Source organism: Oryzias latipes, chromosome 10 (assembly GCF_053564925.1).
Source record: "Oryzias latipes strain Hd-rR chromosome 10, Olatipes_Hd-rR_3.1".
Classification (NCBI taxonomy): Eukaryota; Metazoa; Chordata; class Actinopteri; order Beloniformes; family Adrianichthyidae; genus Oryzias; species Oryzias latipes.
Window position 1 is genome coordinate 4,036,620 of NC_136246.1, and position 19,196 is coordinate 4,055,815.

The window sequence follows — 19,196 nt, forward strand, 5'->3', positions numbered from 1 at the left end:
TGACCAGAAACAAGGTGAACAGTAAAAGCATTGACCTAAGATGTTTTTAACACCTTCTCCTATGTCTTTCAGGAGGAGCTGATCTGAATTTGCTGAGGGAAGAAGTTCGACTGTACAGCTGCACTCCGCGCAACTTCTCTGTGGTTTTGCGTGAAGAGCTGAAAAGAACAGACGCCATTTTCTGGCCCAGCTGCCTCCTGGTGAAGCGCTGTGGTGGAAACTGCGCCTGCTGCTCTCAGCGCTGCTTCAGCTGCCAGTGCAGTCCTGCCAGGGTCGCAAAGAAGTTCCACGAGGTAACCACCGCTTTGGCTGGGAGGGGATGCCACACTCGGGATCTTTGATGCTAATCCGAAAATAGCAAGAATAAGAAACTTCTCAACCAGACCAACACAACTGCAGACAACTTGACCTATTGATGCTGATTAAAAATGACAACATGCAAGATGAGAATGCAGCGCAAGACAAGATTTTAAAAGAAAATTGTCCCCATTTGAGGCTCAAGAGACCTTAAATGCAGTGACAGGGGTACATTCAGACTGCATTGTGGTTTGTTGTCTTGAATTGTCTGTTTGTTTGGCTGCTGTAATCGTTCCCCGAGCTCTGATGTGGAACAAAGAAGAGACTCTGTTAAGACAGAAAAAACGTCCCTGTTCACTTGCAGGTGAATTGTGTTGCGGTTCACTTCAATGTGAATTCAGACCAACTTTCCACGGCCCACAGAGGAAAAATGTAAGAAAAGAAACCCAACTTCAGAGTTGCACAAACTACAGAAAATGTTGGAAAATCTTTAGTCAGTACATCTCTTGTTTGTGAAAAATGTAAATTCTTATAAATGTAAGAGGACTAGCTAGTCTATTTTTTTCGGTAGCAGCTGAGCAGCTGTTGGAGCGGCATGATTTGTGCTTCTCTCCAGAGAATGTCACGTGTGAAAGCACTCAGAACAGGTGGAAGTCCAACATTCATCAGGATTACCTACTCATTCAGTCTGCAAGACAAAGCCTGTGTCAAAGCAGCTGAAGTGAAGGTGAACTCATAACACTCAGGGCATAAACTTCCACTCAACCCTGAAGAAGTTACTCTTGATAACAGAACACTCCCACAGCTTCTTTAAAAGCTACGTTCTCCCTAACACCCCACTTTCATTTCAGAACCCTTTTTGTGCACACAGAAAACAAAACTCTGTGGCCGTGCTGCATTCACTGTGTAAAAGTTAGGCCCTCTCTCTGTGAAGCACAAACATCAGCTTTCAGTTATACTTGTCTTGAAACTGCCATTCATCTGTCCGCATGACCAGCAAAAATGTAATAAATGTTTAGCTTGAAAACTGGATAAATGTGGGAGCTCCGGTTTCATTTGCTTTGGCTGAAGGTTGGTCTGTTCAAAAGGATCCGCACTGAAGCATGCAGCCAAAGAAAGCTTTTTATCAGAGATTGGTTATAGCTATAAAAAGAAGTTCTGTTCAGACTCCTCTGCAGCTGAATCTCACGCTTCGTGCTTAGCTGAGGTGTCCAGTTGCACCCTTTTATAAAACTCTTTGAGGGCCTCCTGACGCTTAGCGTGTTTGACTTTGTCCCACAGAGCTCTGCTCAGATATAGAAGCAATAGATTAAAGTCATTATTCATTGATTAAAAACGGGACTTCTTCTTGCTGCGGCTCAAAGCAGAACTTTCTGAGGTCTAGCAGTGCTCCTCTCAACAGGTTCTGGTGCTGAAGCATCGAGGGGGTGGGAGAGGCCTGCAGAAGTCCCTGACTGACGTCCCCTTGGAGCACCATGAGGAGTGTTCCTGTGCGTGCAGAGAAGACTCGGACTGACCTCGGACATGTGGAACAGCTGCCAAAAACAGGATCAGAGTACTTCAGGCATGAACCCCTGCTGCTGTTCTGTACCTCATCCGCTCCCACTGGGACCTAACAAGATTCTCCCTTTATCCTGTTGTCCTTTCACTAATTGGATAAAGCAGAACAGACTGGAATTTAATAAATATTCTGAATGGTGTGGCCTCTATGGAATACCAATGGTGTGCTTGAAATGGCAAAAAACTTACCAGAGGAGAAGCAGACTGAAACCTGTGATCTCCAAAGACTTGCTCCTCTTTAGCATCTCCGGGATTAGAACTCTGAAGCTCGTTTTCTTTTGCAGCGCTCTGATTCTTTTATTGTATTTTTTTTTCAGTAGGATGAGTCTTTGTGGGCTGATAGTGTCATGAAACAAGGGAGCCTCTTTCTTCTCTAAAAGGAGTCCTCAGCTTCTCTATTAAAGCAAGGAAATGTGCTTTTGTCAATGGTTCTGCTTTGCTCTTCTCTTGCTCTGCCACAGATTTAATCAGTGGTTAACCGCAGCTACGTGAGACTGAATTACAATGTAAATATTTTTTACATTTGCTGTTTTTTATGCAAAAATCCCCACTTAGGACAGGCTGGACGGTATGAATCTGTTGGAGATCCTTCAGATAAATTTCTGCAAGACTCTTGTAAACATTTTCTATTATGCTTTCTTCAGAAATGCAGTTTTTGCATCTTCATTGTTTGTATCAGGTATTTATTTGTTATTGACAGGGAATTTAGGTCAAAATGTTTCGCTCATCACAATTGCCACTGTCGTAGTATTAGTCTGCTTCTTTCGTTTTTAGCATATGTTGGGTTTCATTGTGGATGTTTTTAATTTTTCTTTACACCGAAGTTATTTATCCGTTTGTGTTTTTTTAATCTTGAAATAAATTCTTTTGTTTCTAACCAAATGCTCCATTCTCAGTAGAGCAAACAAAGCAGGGAAAGTTAAAATAGTGGAATATGACAGCAGATTAATCCAGACAAACTTTCAAAGCTGTAAACCTGTAAACAGCCATCCGATGCAGAGTCCTGAGCTGCTGCAATGAACACATGATGACTCAGAGGTGTGAGCAGCTTTGCTCCGGTGCTCATCATCATCATCATCATCATCATCACATCATCACAGCACTGTGGTCCAGATTTTTTAAAGAGTTTGTTTGTAATCAGAAGCGGTACAGATGGGAGTGTCTCAATCTGTCCACCAAGTCCTAAATTAGTTCATACCAAAGAACCGAACCAGCACATTCAACAATGACAGCAGAATACCTGATACCCCTTCATCCTCATCATCATCATCACCACTTTTTTAAAGCAGGTTTAGGTTTAGCAGCCAGGTTTAGAGGATCTCGTTGACAATGATGACCTGGCCAAAACAAAAACAAAGCACGAGTATCCTTTGTGCTATCCTAGGCACTTTAACATTGGGAGTTGGGTCATCTAGACCCACTAGACAGTGCTCTGAACCTTTTTTCTTCAATGATTTGTGATCTTCACTGGTATCCTTGGATTACATGAAATCTTTTCACCTTTATCCACCTTTGTCATGGTAGGGAGAACACCTCAATGGAAGGGGGGGGGGGGGTGTCATACAAGGGTTAAAGCTGAGTTTTCTTTATTCCATGTTTTACCTGATGTCTTCAGATAGGAGTCTGTTAGCCTTTTTCAAATAACGTCACAACCTGCTTGTTGGACAAACAGTAGTTCAAGTTGCATATTTGACCTCAGCTGAAAGGTTCTCCAAGTTAAAGATTCACATATCTTAAGATTCACCTTAATGACAGACACACCTTAACACAGACGGCCTGTACAAGAAGGGCCAGAGTCGACACCACAGTGGCGACAGTGGCTCAGGTGGTTGAGCGGGTCGTCCAATGATCGAAGGGTTGGCAGTTCGATCCCACCTCCCACCAGCCAAAATGTCGTTGTGTCCTTTGGCAAGACACTTCACCCTCCTTGCCTCCAGCGTGGCTCCACTGGTGTGTGAATGTCCCGATGATGGTCAGAGAGGCCGTAGGTGCGAACTGGCAGCCACGCCTCTGTCAGTCTGCCCCAGGGCAGCTGTGGCTACAACCGTAGCTTACCATCACCAAGTATGAATGAGGAGTGAATGAATAATGGACATAATGTAAGCGCTTTGAGCGTCTGGAAAAGCACAGATAAATCCAATCCATTATTATTATTATTATTATAAAGGAGACTGAGGTCCTTCAGAGTTTGCAGGACTCTGCTAAAGACTTTTTATGACGGGCCTCTTCTATGGAGTGTGTTGCTGGGGGGTGGATTCCCTGATAGGAACAGGAGGAGGATCGACAAACTGGTGCAGACATCAGGCTCTATGGGATGTCCCCTAGAGTCTGTGACTGTGATGGGTGAAAGGAGGATGTTACAGACACTGGACTCCATAGTGGACAATCCTCTTCATCATCTTCCTCTGCATGAGACCATGGGTGCACTGAGGAGCTCCTTCAGTCAGAGACTGAAACACCTTTTTAGAGGAAGGAATGTTTCACAGATCTTCCCTCCCATCAGCTATTAGACTCTACAGCACCTCATAAAAAGTGGACTTCCTTTGTTTTATTGTTTTATATTAGTGCTATTTATTATCTTTTCTAATATGTTGTTTTTTTATTATTATTATTATCTTGTTTGTTGAGGTATGATAACAAATCAATTTATGGGATTTGTGAGATCATATAAAGTTCTATCCATCCGTCCATCAATCCATCTAAATTATTTATTAAAACCAATATTAGATACTGTTAAACACAATATAAGGTTTAGTTCATAAACAACACATCTATACAACACTGTGGCTCAGTATTCAGAAGTAATAAGTGAAAGAATATTTCAAAGAACTATTTCATTCAATTAGAGACGTTTTAGAATATACAGTATGCAAAAGTGCAATAGACGACTGTTATTGTGAGTAATGTGTTGTGGTTGTATTTACACATAGACACACACACATGTTTTTTTTACATTTACCTTTTCAAAATGTAGCAAATCTATAGTTGCACACCTTTACTATGTTTTTATATGGAAATCTGACAAATGCCTTGCCCCTCCCCCTAACCATTCCATTTGACCATGACAGTAACAGTTAACCATTGTACATGAAACAAAAAGAACTCTCACTTCATTCCCCATAGAAAAAAAATTACAACACAATAGAAAAATAATGTGTATAAAAAATATGACTATGTAACAAACACACATAGGCCTATCCACACACACACACGCACACACACCAGCCACCGTCCAGTTCCTTCCCTTCTTCTCCATTTAGCATGAGCTTCAAAATGCACAAATGAAATTATCTGAAATAGATGAGCAGAGGTTTAGATAACTGCACGTTTGGAGATTGTAGTAGTTTGTATAATCCCAATTGTTGCCTAAACACTGCAACACAACAGCACATTAGCCCTCTCTGTCTGCTGAGCCGTCTGATGAATGATGTCAATTAACATTTTCCATTTAACTTCTTCGTTTTAAAGGGTTCTACAGGTGCAGGTGGAGAACTCTACAGCTTCGAAGCACTTTAGACAAGCATTGGGTTTGTTGTTCAAACCAAACATAAGAGATGTTAATGAAGCAATAGTAGTGCTTCACTAATTCTTCAAAATGGGAGTCATTTGGAAAGGTGTTTGTGTTATTGCTTTCCAGACGGGAAATTAGATTTGACCATTATTTCAACATTTACTGACTTCAGTTCATCGTTCTTACAGGAAAAAACCCTCAGAACATTAAGTTTATGGGTCTAACATCTGCATTTCTTATTCATTTGAATCATTTTGCAGCAAAGAACAGATTCACTCCAAACTGTTAACAAACTTAACCCAAATGATTAAATGTTCAATTTTTGGCCAAATAAAAAAGTTAGAACCAGAACTATGCATCTTTGACAGACAGAAACCTAAATAATCCTTTTCCCACTTTTGCCTTCAGGAAAGGGAGTTTGTGTGTTTTGTGATAAGCCCTGACTGTAAACCAGCACTAAGCTCTGCCTAAAAACTCATCAAGTCTTTCTGCAGCTCGCTCCTTATCAGACAACGACCTCTGTTCTTCATTTTCCTTTTGGCCATCAGGTTACCTGGGAGGAGGTTCTTGTTTGTCCATCTCACGCTGCGGTCCTGGAAAATAATTCTTATCTAATGTGCATCCTGGCAGCATTCTGCCCTGATCCCGGGTGAAGCTGCAAAAGCCCACTGGCTGCTGGTGTGCGTTAATAATATTAAAAAGTCTGCTTTCAGTCGTGGGTCCAGTGTTACTGTCACACCATCTGTGACACCACACACGCAGTCGGTCTGGCCTGGACTGTGCTTGTGGAACCACAGACTGTGCAGCACTTGACACCTCCAGGCCTTATCCACATGCTGCTCCTCTAGCCGCCCAGCCCTCATGCTGCATCCTGCTGCCATCCACTGTTCAGAAATGACAAACAACAAGCAGAGGATAATGAAAATAAATGATCCAGATGAAAAACAGACACAGAAGAGCGGCAGAAGCTTCAGAGGCTTGCTCAGAGGCTGCGACACTTTCTCTCCACCGCCTCCACAAAACACATAAAGACTGACCTTTAATCGTTTAAATGCCCTCCCCTCATTTTTTCCTCTTTCTAACATCTCCAGTACCAATATGAAAGCATCACAGCTCTGTTCCTGAGTTCAGAGCCTCACTGGTGTGGAAGTTGTCCCTGACATTTTGTATCAGCAGAAAGGAGGAGGCAAACACTGCATGTGCTGGTTTTCACCTTCTATCTGAATAGTGCACACTTCAGCCTGCTCTCAAAATGAAGAGGTTTCCATGACAGTGCAGTGAGCTGGGACGGCCTGAGTCTTCCAGTACATCTGAAATGGCTCCATGGATGGAAACTGGATCTGTGCTTGAGATTTTGAAACAAACCAATCAATTTATGGGACCAAAAGCTTCTCCATCACATGGAGGTAATCTCGCTAAGAGACTTGAAATATCAATTTAGATGTGGGCTGTGTTTCCTAATGTTTTCTGAGAGAAGCATGCTAAGACTGAAAATGCTGGAACCAAGCACAGAGCCCTGTGGTACACCCTGATTGACTGCCGTGTGAAAAGAGACTCATTTTTAACACACAGAAAATCAGACAGTGGGCCAGAAGAAATATAAACAACAGCAAAGATGGCTGTTTTTTCTGTTTTGCTCCTTGAAGAAAAGAGAAAAACTGAAAGTCAAACTTGGAGATGAATCAGCACTGAGTCCTTGACGAGTAATAGTGATGAACTTTTACAACTCCTCCTCGTCAGTCTGTCCTTTGAGAAATGTGAAGATCTACATAATTGGGTGTCTCTGGTTCAGTAATGATAACATGACCTTCCTGCTGCAGCAAACATTCTCAGATAAATAAAGCATTTGAAGTTAATAAATCATTTACAAAGAAAGATTATGTTTGTCTTTCAGTTGTTCCTTTGAGGAGGTGCCCAAGAAAATCCCTGCTTTATCCTCATTCACACCAAGCACCCTCGTGTCCTCCTCCTCTACATCCATGAACTTCCTGTTTGGTCTTCCTCTAGACATCTTTCCTGCTAGCTCCTATGTTCACCGTTTCTCTTCTGATAGTGTTTAAACCTTTTCCATCTGCTTCCCTGCTTTTATCTCCAGAACGTCTACCATGATAAGTTCCTCTGATGGATTCATTCCAGATTCATCCTGGTCTCTCCCAAAGAGAACCTCCACATCTTCATCTCTGCAACCTCCAGCTCTGCTTCTCTGCATCTCTGCATAAGAGTCTCCAAAATAACAACATTGATGCTCCTCTACCTCTTGAGATGTTTCTGCACATCTGGGGCCTGTTTCAGAAAGGAGGTTAAGTGTAAACTCTGAGTGCGTTAACCCTGAAATCAGGGAAACCCTGGGTTTTCCGTTTCAGAATGGGAGGTTTGTTAAACCAGAGAAAGCCGAGTAAGTCAAACCCGTTTCTGAAAGAGAGGTAACTTCTACTCGGAGTCAGTATCCATGGTTACTTATGCTGTGAACCTAACCTGGTCGGGAGCAGGTTTTATTCCCTAAACTCAAGGTTTCTGCCGGTCCCCTCCCCTTTTTAAAGACAAAGCGGTATTTTTCGCTTTAACCTTCATTGTCCAAATTTCCGTCACACAGAGACAAGTGACAAGAATGACTTGTCCTTTTTTGGAGGACCCAATAGACGAGGAGGCTGCATTAATTCATAGAGAATTACATTTACGTCGTACGAGGATTTTGAGACCTAGACTCGATTTTTTGTCATTTCCCCATACGTTTTAGTTTGAGCGTTACCGTTTTTCGTTGCAGTCAATTACATATACAATGAAAACAACATTAGATATGTATTGCTATGTAGATGTTTCTTATGTCAAATATTGTCAACAAAGCCTACATCCATCACATGCTCAAATTTGACCTGATTGAATTATGTTTTTATACTTCATTTTTAGCTGCTGCCATGTTCTTTTAATTCCTGCAGGATTGCATCTACATGAAAATGAAATCAGGGACATTGAATTAGATTAATGTAACAATTACTTTATGGAAACACAATTTGCTAGCACTGCTTACTTTCTTAATCCCATATAAACCTATACCACTTGATCAATACAAGGGTAGTGTTGCAGTGTGTGTGTGCTGAGCGGGGTGCGATCCACGAGAGAGAAGGGGAGGGGCGATTGCAGGTGCAGATGGGGGGGGTGGGTGAGCACGGAGCGGAGGTGTGTGCGTGGAATATATTGTGTGTTCGGAGGACGGAGCACTTAGTTAAATAAAGGGAAGGTGTCATTCCCAGAATAACTGTTTTGGAGTCATTCTTAATCCGCTCTGGAGGTTGAGGGTTTCCAACGGGAAGTGAACCCCGAAGGAGAATTCCCTTCGGCCCTGAAGGAAATCTCCCCTGCGCTTCTGACCACGGTCGGTCGGAAAGACGAGAGAAAAGAAAGGAGAAGTCTTCGCGCAGCGAAAGGTTCAACAGTAGACAAAAGTTCACTTTTAAAAACACAATTGCATGTATTAATATTAAACTGACCAACGTTTGCAAGAGGGGAAGGTTAACAAAAAGTCCTCTAAACATTACCGACGTCAAATGCATTTTCCCCCAGATTGGTTCTGTACACTATGCAGCATTTCATGCATTTACACCAGGAATAACACTTCAAAAGTACACCTAAATATCACCATTTTTTATTTCACACCTTACGCTATTTAGAAAGTTATTACAGCCAATATTTTATAACAGTGATTTAAATGCAAACTTGCGCATTAACTTGAGCAGCTATGTTTTCCCACGCTAACTGTCTCTGTTTTGCAGATGCAGCGGTGTTGCTTTTCTTCCGTAATATGTGCTCATATTCACTGTAACTCTGCAGCAGCACGTCAAGTTCAGCTGGCGAAAATTACGCAGACCTCTTTTTTTCGCGGTTGCCATGGTGACTCGTGATATCTGCGCTCCATTGATAATGGCTTCTTATAGACGCGGTGCGCACGCTTAACTCTGAATCAGTCCACTCAGAGTTGATTGACCTAACTCCGATCAGCTTCTCTGAAACAGAAAACTCAGAGTTGTTAATCTCCCGATTGACCAACTCAGAGTTCAAGTTCAACCTCAGAGTTGGTTGAACCTCCTTTCTGAAACAGGCCCCTGGACTGGAAAGCTGTCCAGGGTGTTTTCTTTCTCCACCCTAAAGCAGCTTGATAGGCTCCAGCAACGCTACCGGACAAAGTGGGTGCAGGAGATGGATGGATGGACATTTAATAACAACAAATGGACAGGGGTAAATGTTGGTATTAATAATGGGCAGAAATCTGTCTTCATGTATAATTACATTTATTGGTATGAGTCCATTCTATCTTTGCGTTGAGCCAGTGAAATAATGTAGAATTTGTCTTCATGTCTTTGGATCTTTTCCTTTTAGACCTAAAAAAATCTCAAACATTTCTTTTTTTTAATGAAATGCTCATTTGTATTTGGATGACTTCCTGTTATCGCCTACTGTGCAGGGGAGTTGAAAGAGTTCAGCAGCTCTCAGTGCAGTTGCCTGGTAACCATTTAGTCTCAGACGAGAGCTGCAAGCTCAAAAATACAAACTCAAGATTTCTGAGGGGGACTTTCTCTTTGCCAAACTGGCAATTAGCAATCAGATATCTGTGTTGATGTGGAATTTATTTAATTTCATTCACCTACTAAAGCCTGTCATATGGAATGTCTGCATCATTCATACTACCCAGGTCAAAACATGGTTCTGCTAACTGATGTTCTGCATGATTGTAGCTTTCATCTGTCATGGAATTGCATCATGAATGTATTCCTATATAGAATGTTGCATAAATAAAGCCCCTGCCTTTGAATCGTGATGGCACCCGCTATTTTATTTAGGGATGAAAAAAAATGACTGTTCAAAAAAAGTGTTGCTACAATGTGGATCCACTTCATTACATTAACTGGCAATAATTCATGTAAGTGAAAAACTAACAGAAGGTTCCCTATCTGTCTCAGCCATTGCCGCTCAGGTCTGTGTCTACCTTCACATTTGGAAATGTATTGTTTAAAACTCTCTGAAATGAAAACAAATGTCAGATTTTGTGTTAGCACAGTGCTGTGATACAGTACAGTACTTAAAAAGCAACCCAAAGGTGCAACCAGCTGAACTCCATGGATGGATGTAGTGAAGGAATGATGGTGTGAGTGAGGAGGAATCAGAAAAGAAGGATGATTTGCTGTAGTGACCATCTAAAGGAAACAGCTGATGGAGAAAAAAGATACAATTTTAGCATACAAGATCGATTACGTGACAGTTTTAGTTTACAATTTGAAGATAAAAAGGGTACACCATCCAAAAGACAAAGAAGAGGAAAACGTTGGGGTAGGTGTGTTTAGCAGTTTCACCTCACAGGACCTTTCTGTGTGCAAGGTTATAATAGTTTCGGAATATTTTATTAGTTTTAGTTTTTATTTCGTTTTGAATTTTTGTTTTTAAATTTATTTAGTTTTAATTAGTTTTTAGAGGCAGCTTTACTAGTTTTTATTAGTTTTTATTTTTTGAAATTGCTTCGTTTTGGTTTAGTTTTTATTAGTTTTTAGTGTTAGTTTTAGTTTTTTCTTTTTTTTTTGTAAATTAGGATATTTGTCAGGTGCATGAATCAAAATCACCAGAATAAGTATTGTATGATAAAAAATCAATCAAAGATACATTTTGAAACACTTATTATTCAGAGGACACAAGTACAACCATCCTTAAATTAAAATACAACAGCCGATAACAGCATTATGTTACCTGCTCTCGCTTCTTTTTCGGGGGAGGGCGGGCGACAGGCTAGCTTGTCTAGGTACTGTTGATTTGCGTTTTTGTGTGCGCTTTTTAAATGTATTTTTAGATTCGTAGGGTTTTTTCCCTTTGAGGAGCGTTCCACAAACTTTGTCTCCTGCTTCAACTACAAGGCACTTACTTTTGTTTTCTACCCTGTTATATTCAAAAAAGTCCCAAATAGGACTCTCCCGCTTTCTCCCAACTTTTAATGCAGCCATCACGCTCATGTAAATGTCTATGACCACGCTAGCCGGCAGTGTCTGACAGACATCATGTGACGTCACAGACAACGTGATGCCGTAGAGGTCAAATACACAGTAAAACTAGCAGCGTGAAGTAAATATATTTTATTTCAACCCAAAAGACTTATGTATTAACAAAGACGAAAACGAAGTATTTTTTGGGGTTAATATTATTTAGTTTCAGTTCGTTTTATACACACAACAAACAGTTTTAGTTAGTTTTCGTTTTTTTTAAAACTCTCGTTTTTATTTTTTTTTCTTTTAACGAAAATGTTTTTTCAGTTCTAGTTTTAGTTTTTTCGTTCGTTTTCGTTAACTATAACAACCTTGTCTGTGTGAAGCTTGCATGTTCTTCTTGTGCATGTGCAAACCCACATGGGCACTCCGGGTTCCTCTCACAGTCCAGACAAACATGCTTCATGCATTCATTGGTGATCGTATATTGGCTGGGCCTAAAATGGACTGGTAAACTGGGTGGAGCCTGAAGCTGGGACAGGCTTCAGCATCCCATTTGGCCTTGCACAAGACAAAAGAGGTATAGAGAACAGATTGATCTAGAAGAAGAAGAAGATGAAATGTACTTACACAGCACTTTTCACAAGTGAAAACCACAATGTGCTTTACAAGGCATGATTAAAAGGTTAGACAAATGCAATTGAATAAAATAAAATAATAAAACATGATTGGTTAAATACAAGAACGGTAAAAACATGAATCGATGGATTGATGGCAAAAGTATGACAGTGGTCATTTATTTATTTGACAATTTGAAATAATTTAGTCAAAGTACACTGTAGAGTTTCAAAGGTTGTCAATCACTTTTATGGCTTTTCTCAGTTTCATCAGGATGCTTACTTCATTGGTGATACATACACCTTTAAACAGAGTCAACAAACCAAACAGTCTTGCCACCAAGCCACCAATGATCTGTTTTAGTTTACCATTTTTTTTTAATTTGTCAGATGCAGACTTTCTAAATCCCTTTTGTGCTGCTGGTTCACTGCCGTTCCAGCATTTAAGCCTCTTGAGGTGTTGAAGGCGCCCTTTGAAAACTGGGTCTGTGATTTATTCATGCCTCTTTTTTGTCTTCCTGGTTGGATTCTGAGAAGCCGTTGAGGCAGAAGAATTCACAGAGAGATATGCAGTGGTACATCCAGTTTTTGGTTGGTGAGAGTGAGAGATTATTCTTTCGCACCTCTGTCATAAATTCACACGTAAATCCACTGCACCCTCCGGCAACATTTCAGTCTCATTTATGTGCTGCCGGGGGATGATGTACGCATAAAGGGACTCTGCTTATAAAAGCTGCTTCCCTTGTGTACTTAACCAGGATGCTTATTACCATGGCAACACAATCTGCAACAAAGCTGAGGCAGGCTGTTGCAGCTATCCCTCCAGACATTTGCAGTAAAGCCTAATCAATGACAGAAACATGCTTCTATTCATCTTTTCAGACATGATGCAGGAATCTCATTCATATATCAGGTTGTACAGTTTTACACTGGGAGATTTGTTTTTTCTAAAAATGTGTAATAATTACATAATCTAATATACTGCAAAGTATTTCAAGGGCCAAATAAAAAAACTGAAATTATATTTCTTATCACCAAACAGTTTATTTTTTCATTTTTTGTGTCAATTGAGCACAGATCGGGGTAACCAGAGATCAGAGCTCTGGCAGGCAGAGCTGTGGCCAACAGAGCGAAAGAGTTTGTTTTAATAAGTCCATTTGGAAAATACTCAAGGGAAATATCAGAGACTCTGCTGCAGATGTTTGACTGTGTTTGCATGCTTGGAATTGGGGGGTTTGGACCTTTGATGTGAATGAAAATGTACCGCAGAGGACTGCAGCATGAGTGAGTCAAAGCTCCACTCACAGAGCAAATCAGGAGTCGCTCCGACCTCCGGATTTTCCCAGGTTTCCATGCAGAGTCTGCCTTCTGCACTCAGAGATGTGGGAACCCCACATCCCATCGCTTTGATTCATTTCTGTCTTGGCAGAGTGTGGGACCATTTGGTGTCACTACTGGGGGCTCTCAAGCTGTGCCAACAGTTACAGACCATCGACACATGCCGGCTTCCTCCCACAGAGCTCATTTTTACATCAACTCTGCCCTACTGTTAGTCTGTCATGCCTGTGCTCTTAACCACAAACAGCAATCTGCTTTGGGTTTTTTTTTATTATGATGAAAAGCATCATTTAACCTAAGTCAGGTGAGTTCATTAATCTTCCAGGGAGCTTAAATAATCCTGTCCCAGTTATCCTGTCTGCCTGCACCAGATCATTATTTGGGCTTTGATGTAGAGCAGCACAGCATGGTTCTGTCCAGGCTGTGGTCCATTGGATCAGCTCTCTGCTCTCGCTAGAATCAGTTTCTAATGGTATATTGGGGGTTGGCTTGTGTTTGGTTGACTTGTAGAAAGCTTTCAACTTTGTTCCATAGCATGTCTTGTTTGGTGGTGGGGAGGTGCTCTGAGAGTAGGGAATAAAATGTCCCTCTGTTGGGGGCCATTAGTTCCCTATACAAACAGAGCAGGGCCTTTATTTAGCATAACTGCAGGGCTGAGTTCATAAAAGATCATGTCTACATACAGAAGTAGATTTCAGTACAGTGGTGTCTCTGTTTGACGTGCTGGACTCACTGCACTCCCACCATTCCTTTTCTTTCATTATTTGTCCTCAAAGACCCACTCCAATGAAAATGTTTCTAACAGGTTCTTGTGGGACATTCATACAGAAATTTAAGCTTAAAATTGCAAAATTTCAGAGTATCTTTTTATTCCATTTGTTCATGGAAACCAAAATGATTCCTACAGTTTCTGAACACTATTGGGATTGATAGTTCAAAATACAACCTAATGCAATGGTAGATGTGAAACATGCAGCAAATGAGTTAACTTATATTTGAAAATAGAAAATAGACCAATGCAGGGAAGATCGTTTAGGAGGAAGATTGCAAGTGAGGATGAAGATGTACAAGCTGATATTTTTCGAGGAGAAGAAAGCCCCGCCTAGACTTTTATTTACAGTTAAGATTTATTCTCAAATGCATTTATCTATATTAGCGTTGTAGCGATTATTTTTTAACAACAATCATAATTTGTAATCGCCGATCCGATTCATTGTCGATATTAGTTCTTTTTAAACGATCTGATAAATGACCTAAAGTGGATCCAGATCATTCTCATCCAAACTTCCAGCAGTGAGACTCAGACAGAAATTCCTGCTACTGAACAGTTTTCCAGATTCTTGGATTTCTTCCAGATCATCAAGTGGAAATGAAATCTGTGTCCAAACAAACAAGTAAACTAGAATGAATGTCAAATCCATTCACATGTTAGTTTCCTAAAGTTCACCACTGTTGTTTTTCCACATCCAAAGAATCCAAAGGGAACATTCTTAGAACATTCTAGCACACTGGATGGTCACATGACTTTATTCAAAGTCTGTCCACACATTGGACTGGAATGATGGATGATCAGTTTTTGATGACATCACATGTGTGTTATATGCTGTCATGTACTTGGTCGTTTTTACATTATAGGAAAATAAACTTACCACGTCTCAATCTAAATGCTATTTTCCAATATTGATTATAATCGATTTATTTCATTTTGAAATGATTGTATAATATTATAGTTTGATTTGATTCAATTAACATCTCGAATTAGACGGATCAGTTTGGTTGGATAAATCAATTAATCGATTAATCATTGCACCCCTAATCTGCATTTACTGCAATTAAAAAACCCATGTTGATGAAACTTGATATAGTACCGGCACAAACAAAAATCTGTTTTAACCCCTGTGTCATGGCTCGCTTAGTGAAGCAGACCCAGATGCAGGAACCCGGAAGGAATACACAGGTAAGTAGGAAGGTAAGTAAAGATTTATTTCTCTTGTCAGTGGATTTGTAGTTTTGTCGAAGCAGGTGACTGGGTCGTAGCTCGTGGCGGGACTTGACCGTGGCTCGTGGCGTGACAGGATCGTGGCTCTTGGCGTGGCTGGAGGTAGCAATGGCTCGAAGCTTGATTGAAGTTTGATTCTGGTTTGAGACTTAGCAGAGTAGTCCTCAGAATTCCGTGAGGAGCTTCTGTTCCATAGGACTGGATGCTCAGGCGACCACTCGTGGTTAGATTGTCCTGGAGACGAGGCATAGGATGAGTTTAGACAAGGCATAAATACATAAACTAAGAAACTTAGATTGACCAGACTAAGCACCATCAGAGGAAACGAACTGGCGATGAATACTGGTTCTGGATCTCCTTTTGAAGGACTGGAGGTTGATGAGGTGAGTGGTCACAGCTGGAAGAGTCAGGAACAGAGCAAAGAGGGGAGGGGGAGGAGAGCTGCCAGAGGCACCATGACACCCTGTAATTACTGTTTTACTCTGCTGCTAAGAGTCCTGCAACACTGAGGAGATGAACGGGTCAGTGGTGAGACTGTCTCAAAAACGTTCATCAGTGTTAATCTTCACTGTGTTGTCTTGTCTTCTCCAGCTGACACACAACTTACTGGAGAGACAGTTGTCTCATTACTGAAGCAGAGGCTGTGTGAGGTGCCCGTCCCCCCACCACAGTGTATGTGAGGCTGGTTCCTTTGAAGGAGCACAGCTGTCAGTCTGTGGAAAACCACTGAATAAAAGAGAGGAAGATGCAAATGATGCCAACAAAAGAGGAGGAGATAAAGAAGACTTTATCTAAAAATATTACAGCATCTACTGGTTGATGGTGTTCTGTTAAGTTCTTGTTTCAGTTAAAGGAGACGCCAAACAGTGATTGAAACATCGACTTGGAATGAGTTTTTTGGATCAGGCTGCGTGTCTGTCCCTCTGCAGAGTATTATGGGATTCCCCCTACCTGCTCTGATCTGTTTGTGGATCTGACCGTGTATCTGTCTGCTTCTCATCAAACCAGATGGATTCCTTCATTGTTCAGGAGAGAAGAAGAGTCTAGTGATTTGGCCAGTTTTCTTCAAGTATTTTCCCAATGGAGACTTTGATACCATCAGATAAAATGATCAATAGCACCTCCAAATGATCTACTCTCCTATCATGGCTGCAGCCTTTTCTCTTGGGTTCCAGCCAAAATAAGTCTGACATTATACATCTTTATTTAAAGGGACATATAAATTCAGCTGACCTAACTACCGGAGATGAGAAACTTGCTGGTAGGGGATGGCATCCAGCCCTCCACCTGCCTGGGGTTTTGGTGTTGGAGGCTGCAGTCTCAGCAAAGATATTCAGAAACACTTTGAGATACAGATATGCATGAGGTCAGAGGCCAGCCAGAGATTTCTGCCCACCAGCATGTCCTGGATCTTCTCTAACTTGAACCTTCCAGCATGGCGCAAAAGTATAGAGTTCTTGCCAAATGTAGAAACGACCCAAACTTGCTTCTCTCCATGTGGAGGAGTAACATCTGAGTTTCTCCTGGATGACTATCTCCAGCCTGTCTCTGAGGCAGATTCCATCCACTTGGAGAAGGAAGCACATTTCTGCTGCTTGTATCTGTGATGTTAACCTCTTTCTGACAACCTACAGCTCCTGGTCAGGGCTAAGGATGGGACAGTTGATTGAGAGCTGATCTGAAAATCAATCCCCCCCTGGAGGGGGCATCCCAGCCTTTTCAGGCTGACAACTGTATTCTGAAACTCTAGAGAACGGGAGGTCAGGCTTTGAGGAAACAGCAGAAAAACGAGTCTTGGTCTGTGAGAGCTGAGCCTTTCCTCAAATTGAATTCATTAAAATCTAAATGTGGTGAACAAATGAGAGGAAAACATTAAGAAAAAAAAAAGAAATTGACAAAAGATCACTTTAAAGTTTTAAATTGTTTTTCCTTCCCTTTTTTAATTTGTTGTTTCTGTGTAGAGTGGTCTCTTCATTCATCTGTGCCTCTGAGATTGCGTCTCTTAGATTCAATACCTGACAGATGCAAAAGTCTTTGATGTCTTTTTAGAAAGAAGAGTGGGCGGCTATTTCTTTCTGCAGTTCCATTTAAATGTTATTCTGTAGTTTTTCATTGTTTGATCCTATCACAGACAGACTTCAAAGACTTTTCACCGGCAAACTTTAGCAATTGTTGTAGCTGCAACAAGCTTGAAGAGCAGCGAGTTTTAGAAAGTCTCAGGGGAAACCCAATAGCAAAAAATTCATTTTCAATTTGTGTCATCGTGAGATCAAAGAGGATTTCTGTTGCATGGTGTTCTGGGTTCTTAAAATCAGAACAACATAAAGCCAAGGACAAATCTTTTTAGTAACCAGATCAACATTCAAATAGGGTAGCCCCAGTCTGCTAAATTATGGTCACAGCTGAATGATGCAATTGTTGCTATTAACGCTGCATAAATTGCACAAATCCCCAACACAGCTTTCCATTTCATGAGGAGTTTGCAACTCCAAATGCATTGTCTTCCTACGTTCCTGCTTCCTCCTTTCTGAGTTTTCAGAGTCTCTGGAGAAACATCCAGTGGGTGGAAGAGAACACTGCATCATTATATACGAATAAAAAATGTTCAAGGCAACCCCTAAAGATTATTGCTCGCACTTCTAAAATGTAGGACCTAAATGTAATCTGTTAAAGTTGGCACAACTCCGTTGCAACCGCTATAAAGTCTTCCCTTTGCTTTCACTTTTTAAGGCGACTTTCAAGTGGTCTAGAAATAATTTCAAACCTTGATAAATTTGTAATTACATGTTCAAAACCGGTGCACGGTGGCGCAGTGGTTAGCGCTCTTGCCTCACAGCAAGAAGGCCCCTGGTTCAAGTCCCAGCTGGGGGACATGAAAAATACATCAATGGGGGACCTTTCTGTGTGGAGTTTGCATGTTCTCCCCGTGCATGCGCGGGTTTTCTTCGGGATCTCCGGCTTCCTCCCACTGTCCAAAAACATGCTTCATAGGTTAATTGGCAACTCTAAATTGTCCATAGGTGTGAGTGTGAGAGTGCATGGGTGTGTGATTGTGGATGTTCTACCCTGCGACAGACTGGCGACCTGTCCAGGGCATCCCCCGCCTACGCCCAAGTAGCCAGGATAGGCTCTGGCAGCCCCGTGACCCCGAAAGGGACAAAGCGGTACAGAAAATGAATGAATGAATGTTCAAAACCTATTCAAAGACAAGCTAAAACTGTTTATTTTAAATTTTGCCTTTAAAGTCAAGGAATGAAAGATTGAACTATTCCCCTGCATAAAAAAGAAATGTAGAAACCTTTTCAGATGCCATCAGGACAAGAAAAAAGAAATGTGTCTACTTGAATCTTTGTTCTGCTTGTTGCTCTGCAAATGTTTCTGACTCTCTATGCAAGGAGCTGCAGAAAACAAAACACTAATAGAAAATCTCTAGAGAGACCATTGAAGCCATCTTTGGATCTTATTTGTGCTCCTGTTCCCAAAAGTCTCTTATTTTTTTTTTTAAATATGCAAGAAAGAGTCATTTTTTGTAAAAAAAAAAAAAAAAAAAAAAAAAAAAAGAAAAACAAAAAGGTTTAATTTGTTTTTCAAATTTTAAGACGATTTCTGCATTTAGACTGCAGTTTTTTAAAAACCATGAAAAGACATGAAAAGTCTTACTAAAATCTTGAAGCATCTCTGGGTACTTGTCATCTTCATGAGGATGTTTAGTCGAGGTTTAACAGAAGATGAATGATTAGAGTGCATGCGGAAGGAAGATGCCCAACGTCATCAGCCGAGGCTGCGGTCCTAAATTTGTACATGCTCCTTAGCAGAAAGTAAACTGACCTCACTTGTTGCATTTCCTTTTCAAGTGACCACATCAGACGAATGGAGCTTGGAGAAATGCTGCAGCGCCGCAGCAGCATGAA

At 41.1% G+C, this 19,196-nt stretch overlaps 1 protein-coding gene across 1 annotated transcript in view; it reads left to right on the top strand.

Annotated features, from left to right (window-relative positions):
• The window catches only part of pdgfc (platelet derived growth factor c), a 62,728-nt gene extending 59,989 nt beyond the window's left edge, over positions 1 to 2,739 (top strand). The window contains exons 5-6 of the mRNA XM_011473137.4: positions 73 to 293; positions 1,700 to 2,739. Coding sequence (XP_011471439.1) covers positions 73 to 293; positions 1,700 to 1,813 — 335 coding nt within the window. The 3' untranslated portion in view covers positions 1,814 to 2,739. The remainder of the gene's footprint in view (positions 1 to 72; positions 294 to 1,699) is intronic.
• The last annotated feature ends 16,457 nt before the right edge of the window (positions 2,740 to 19,196 follow it).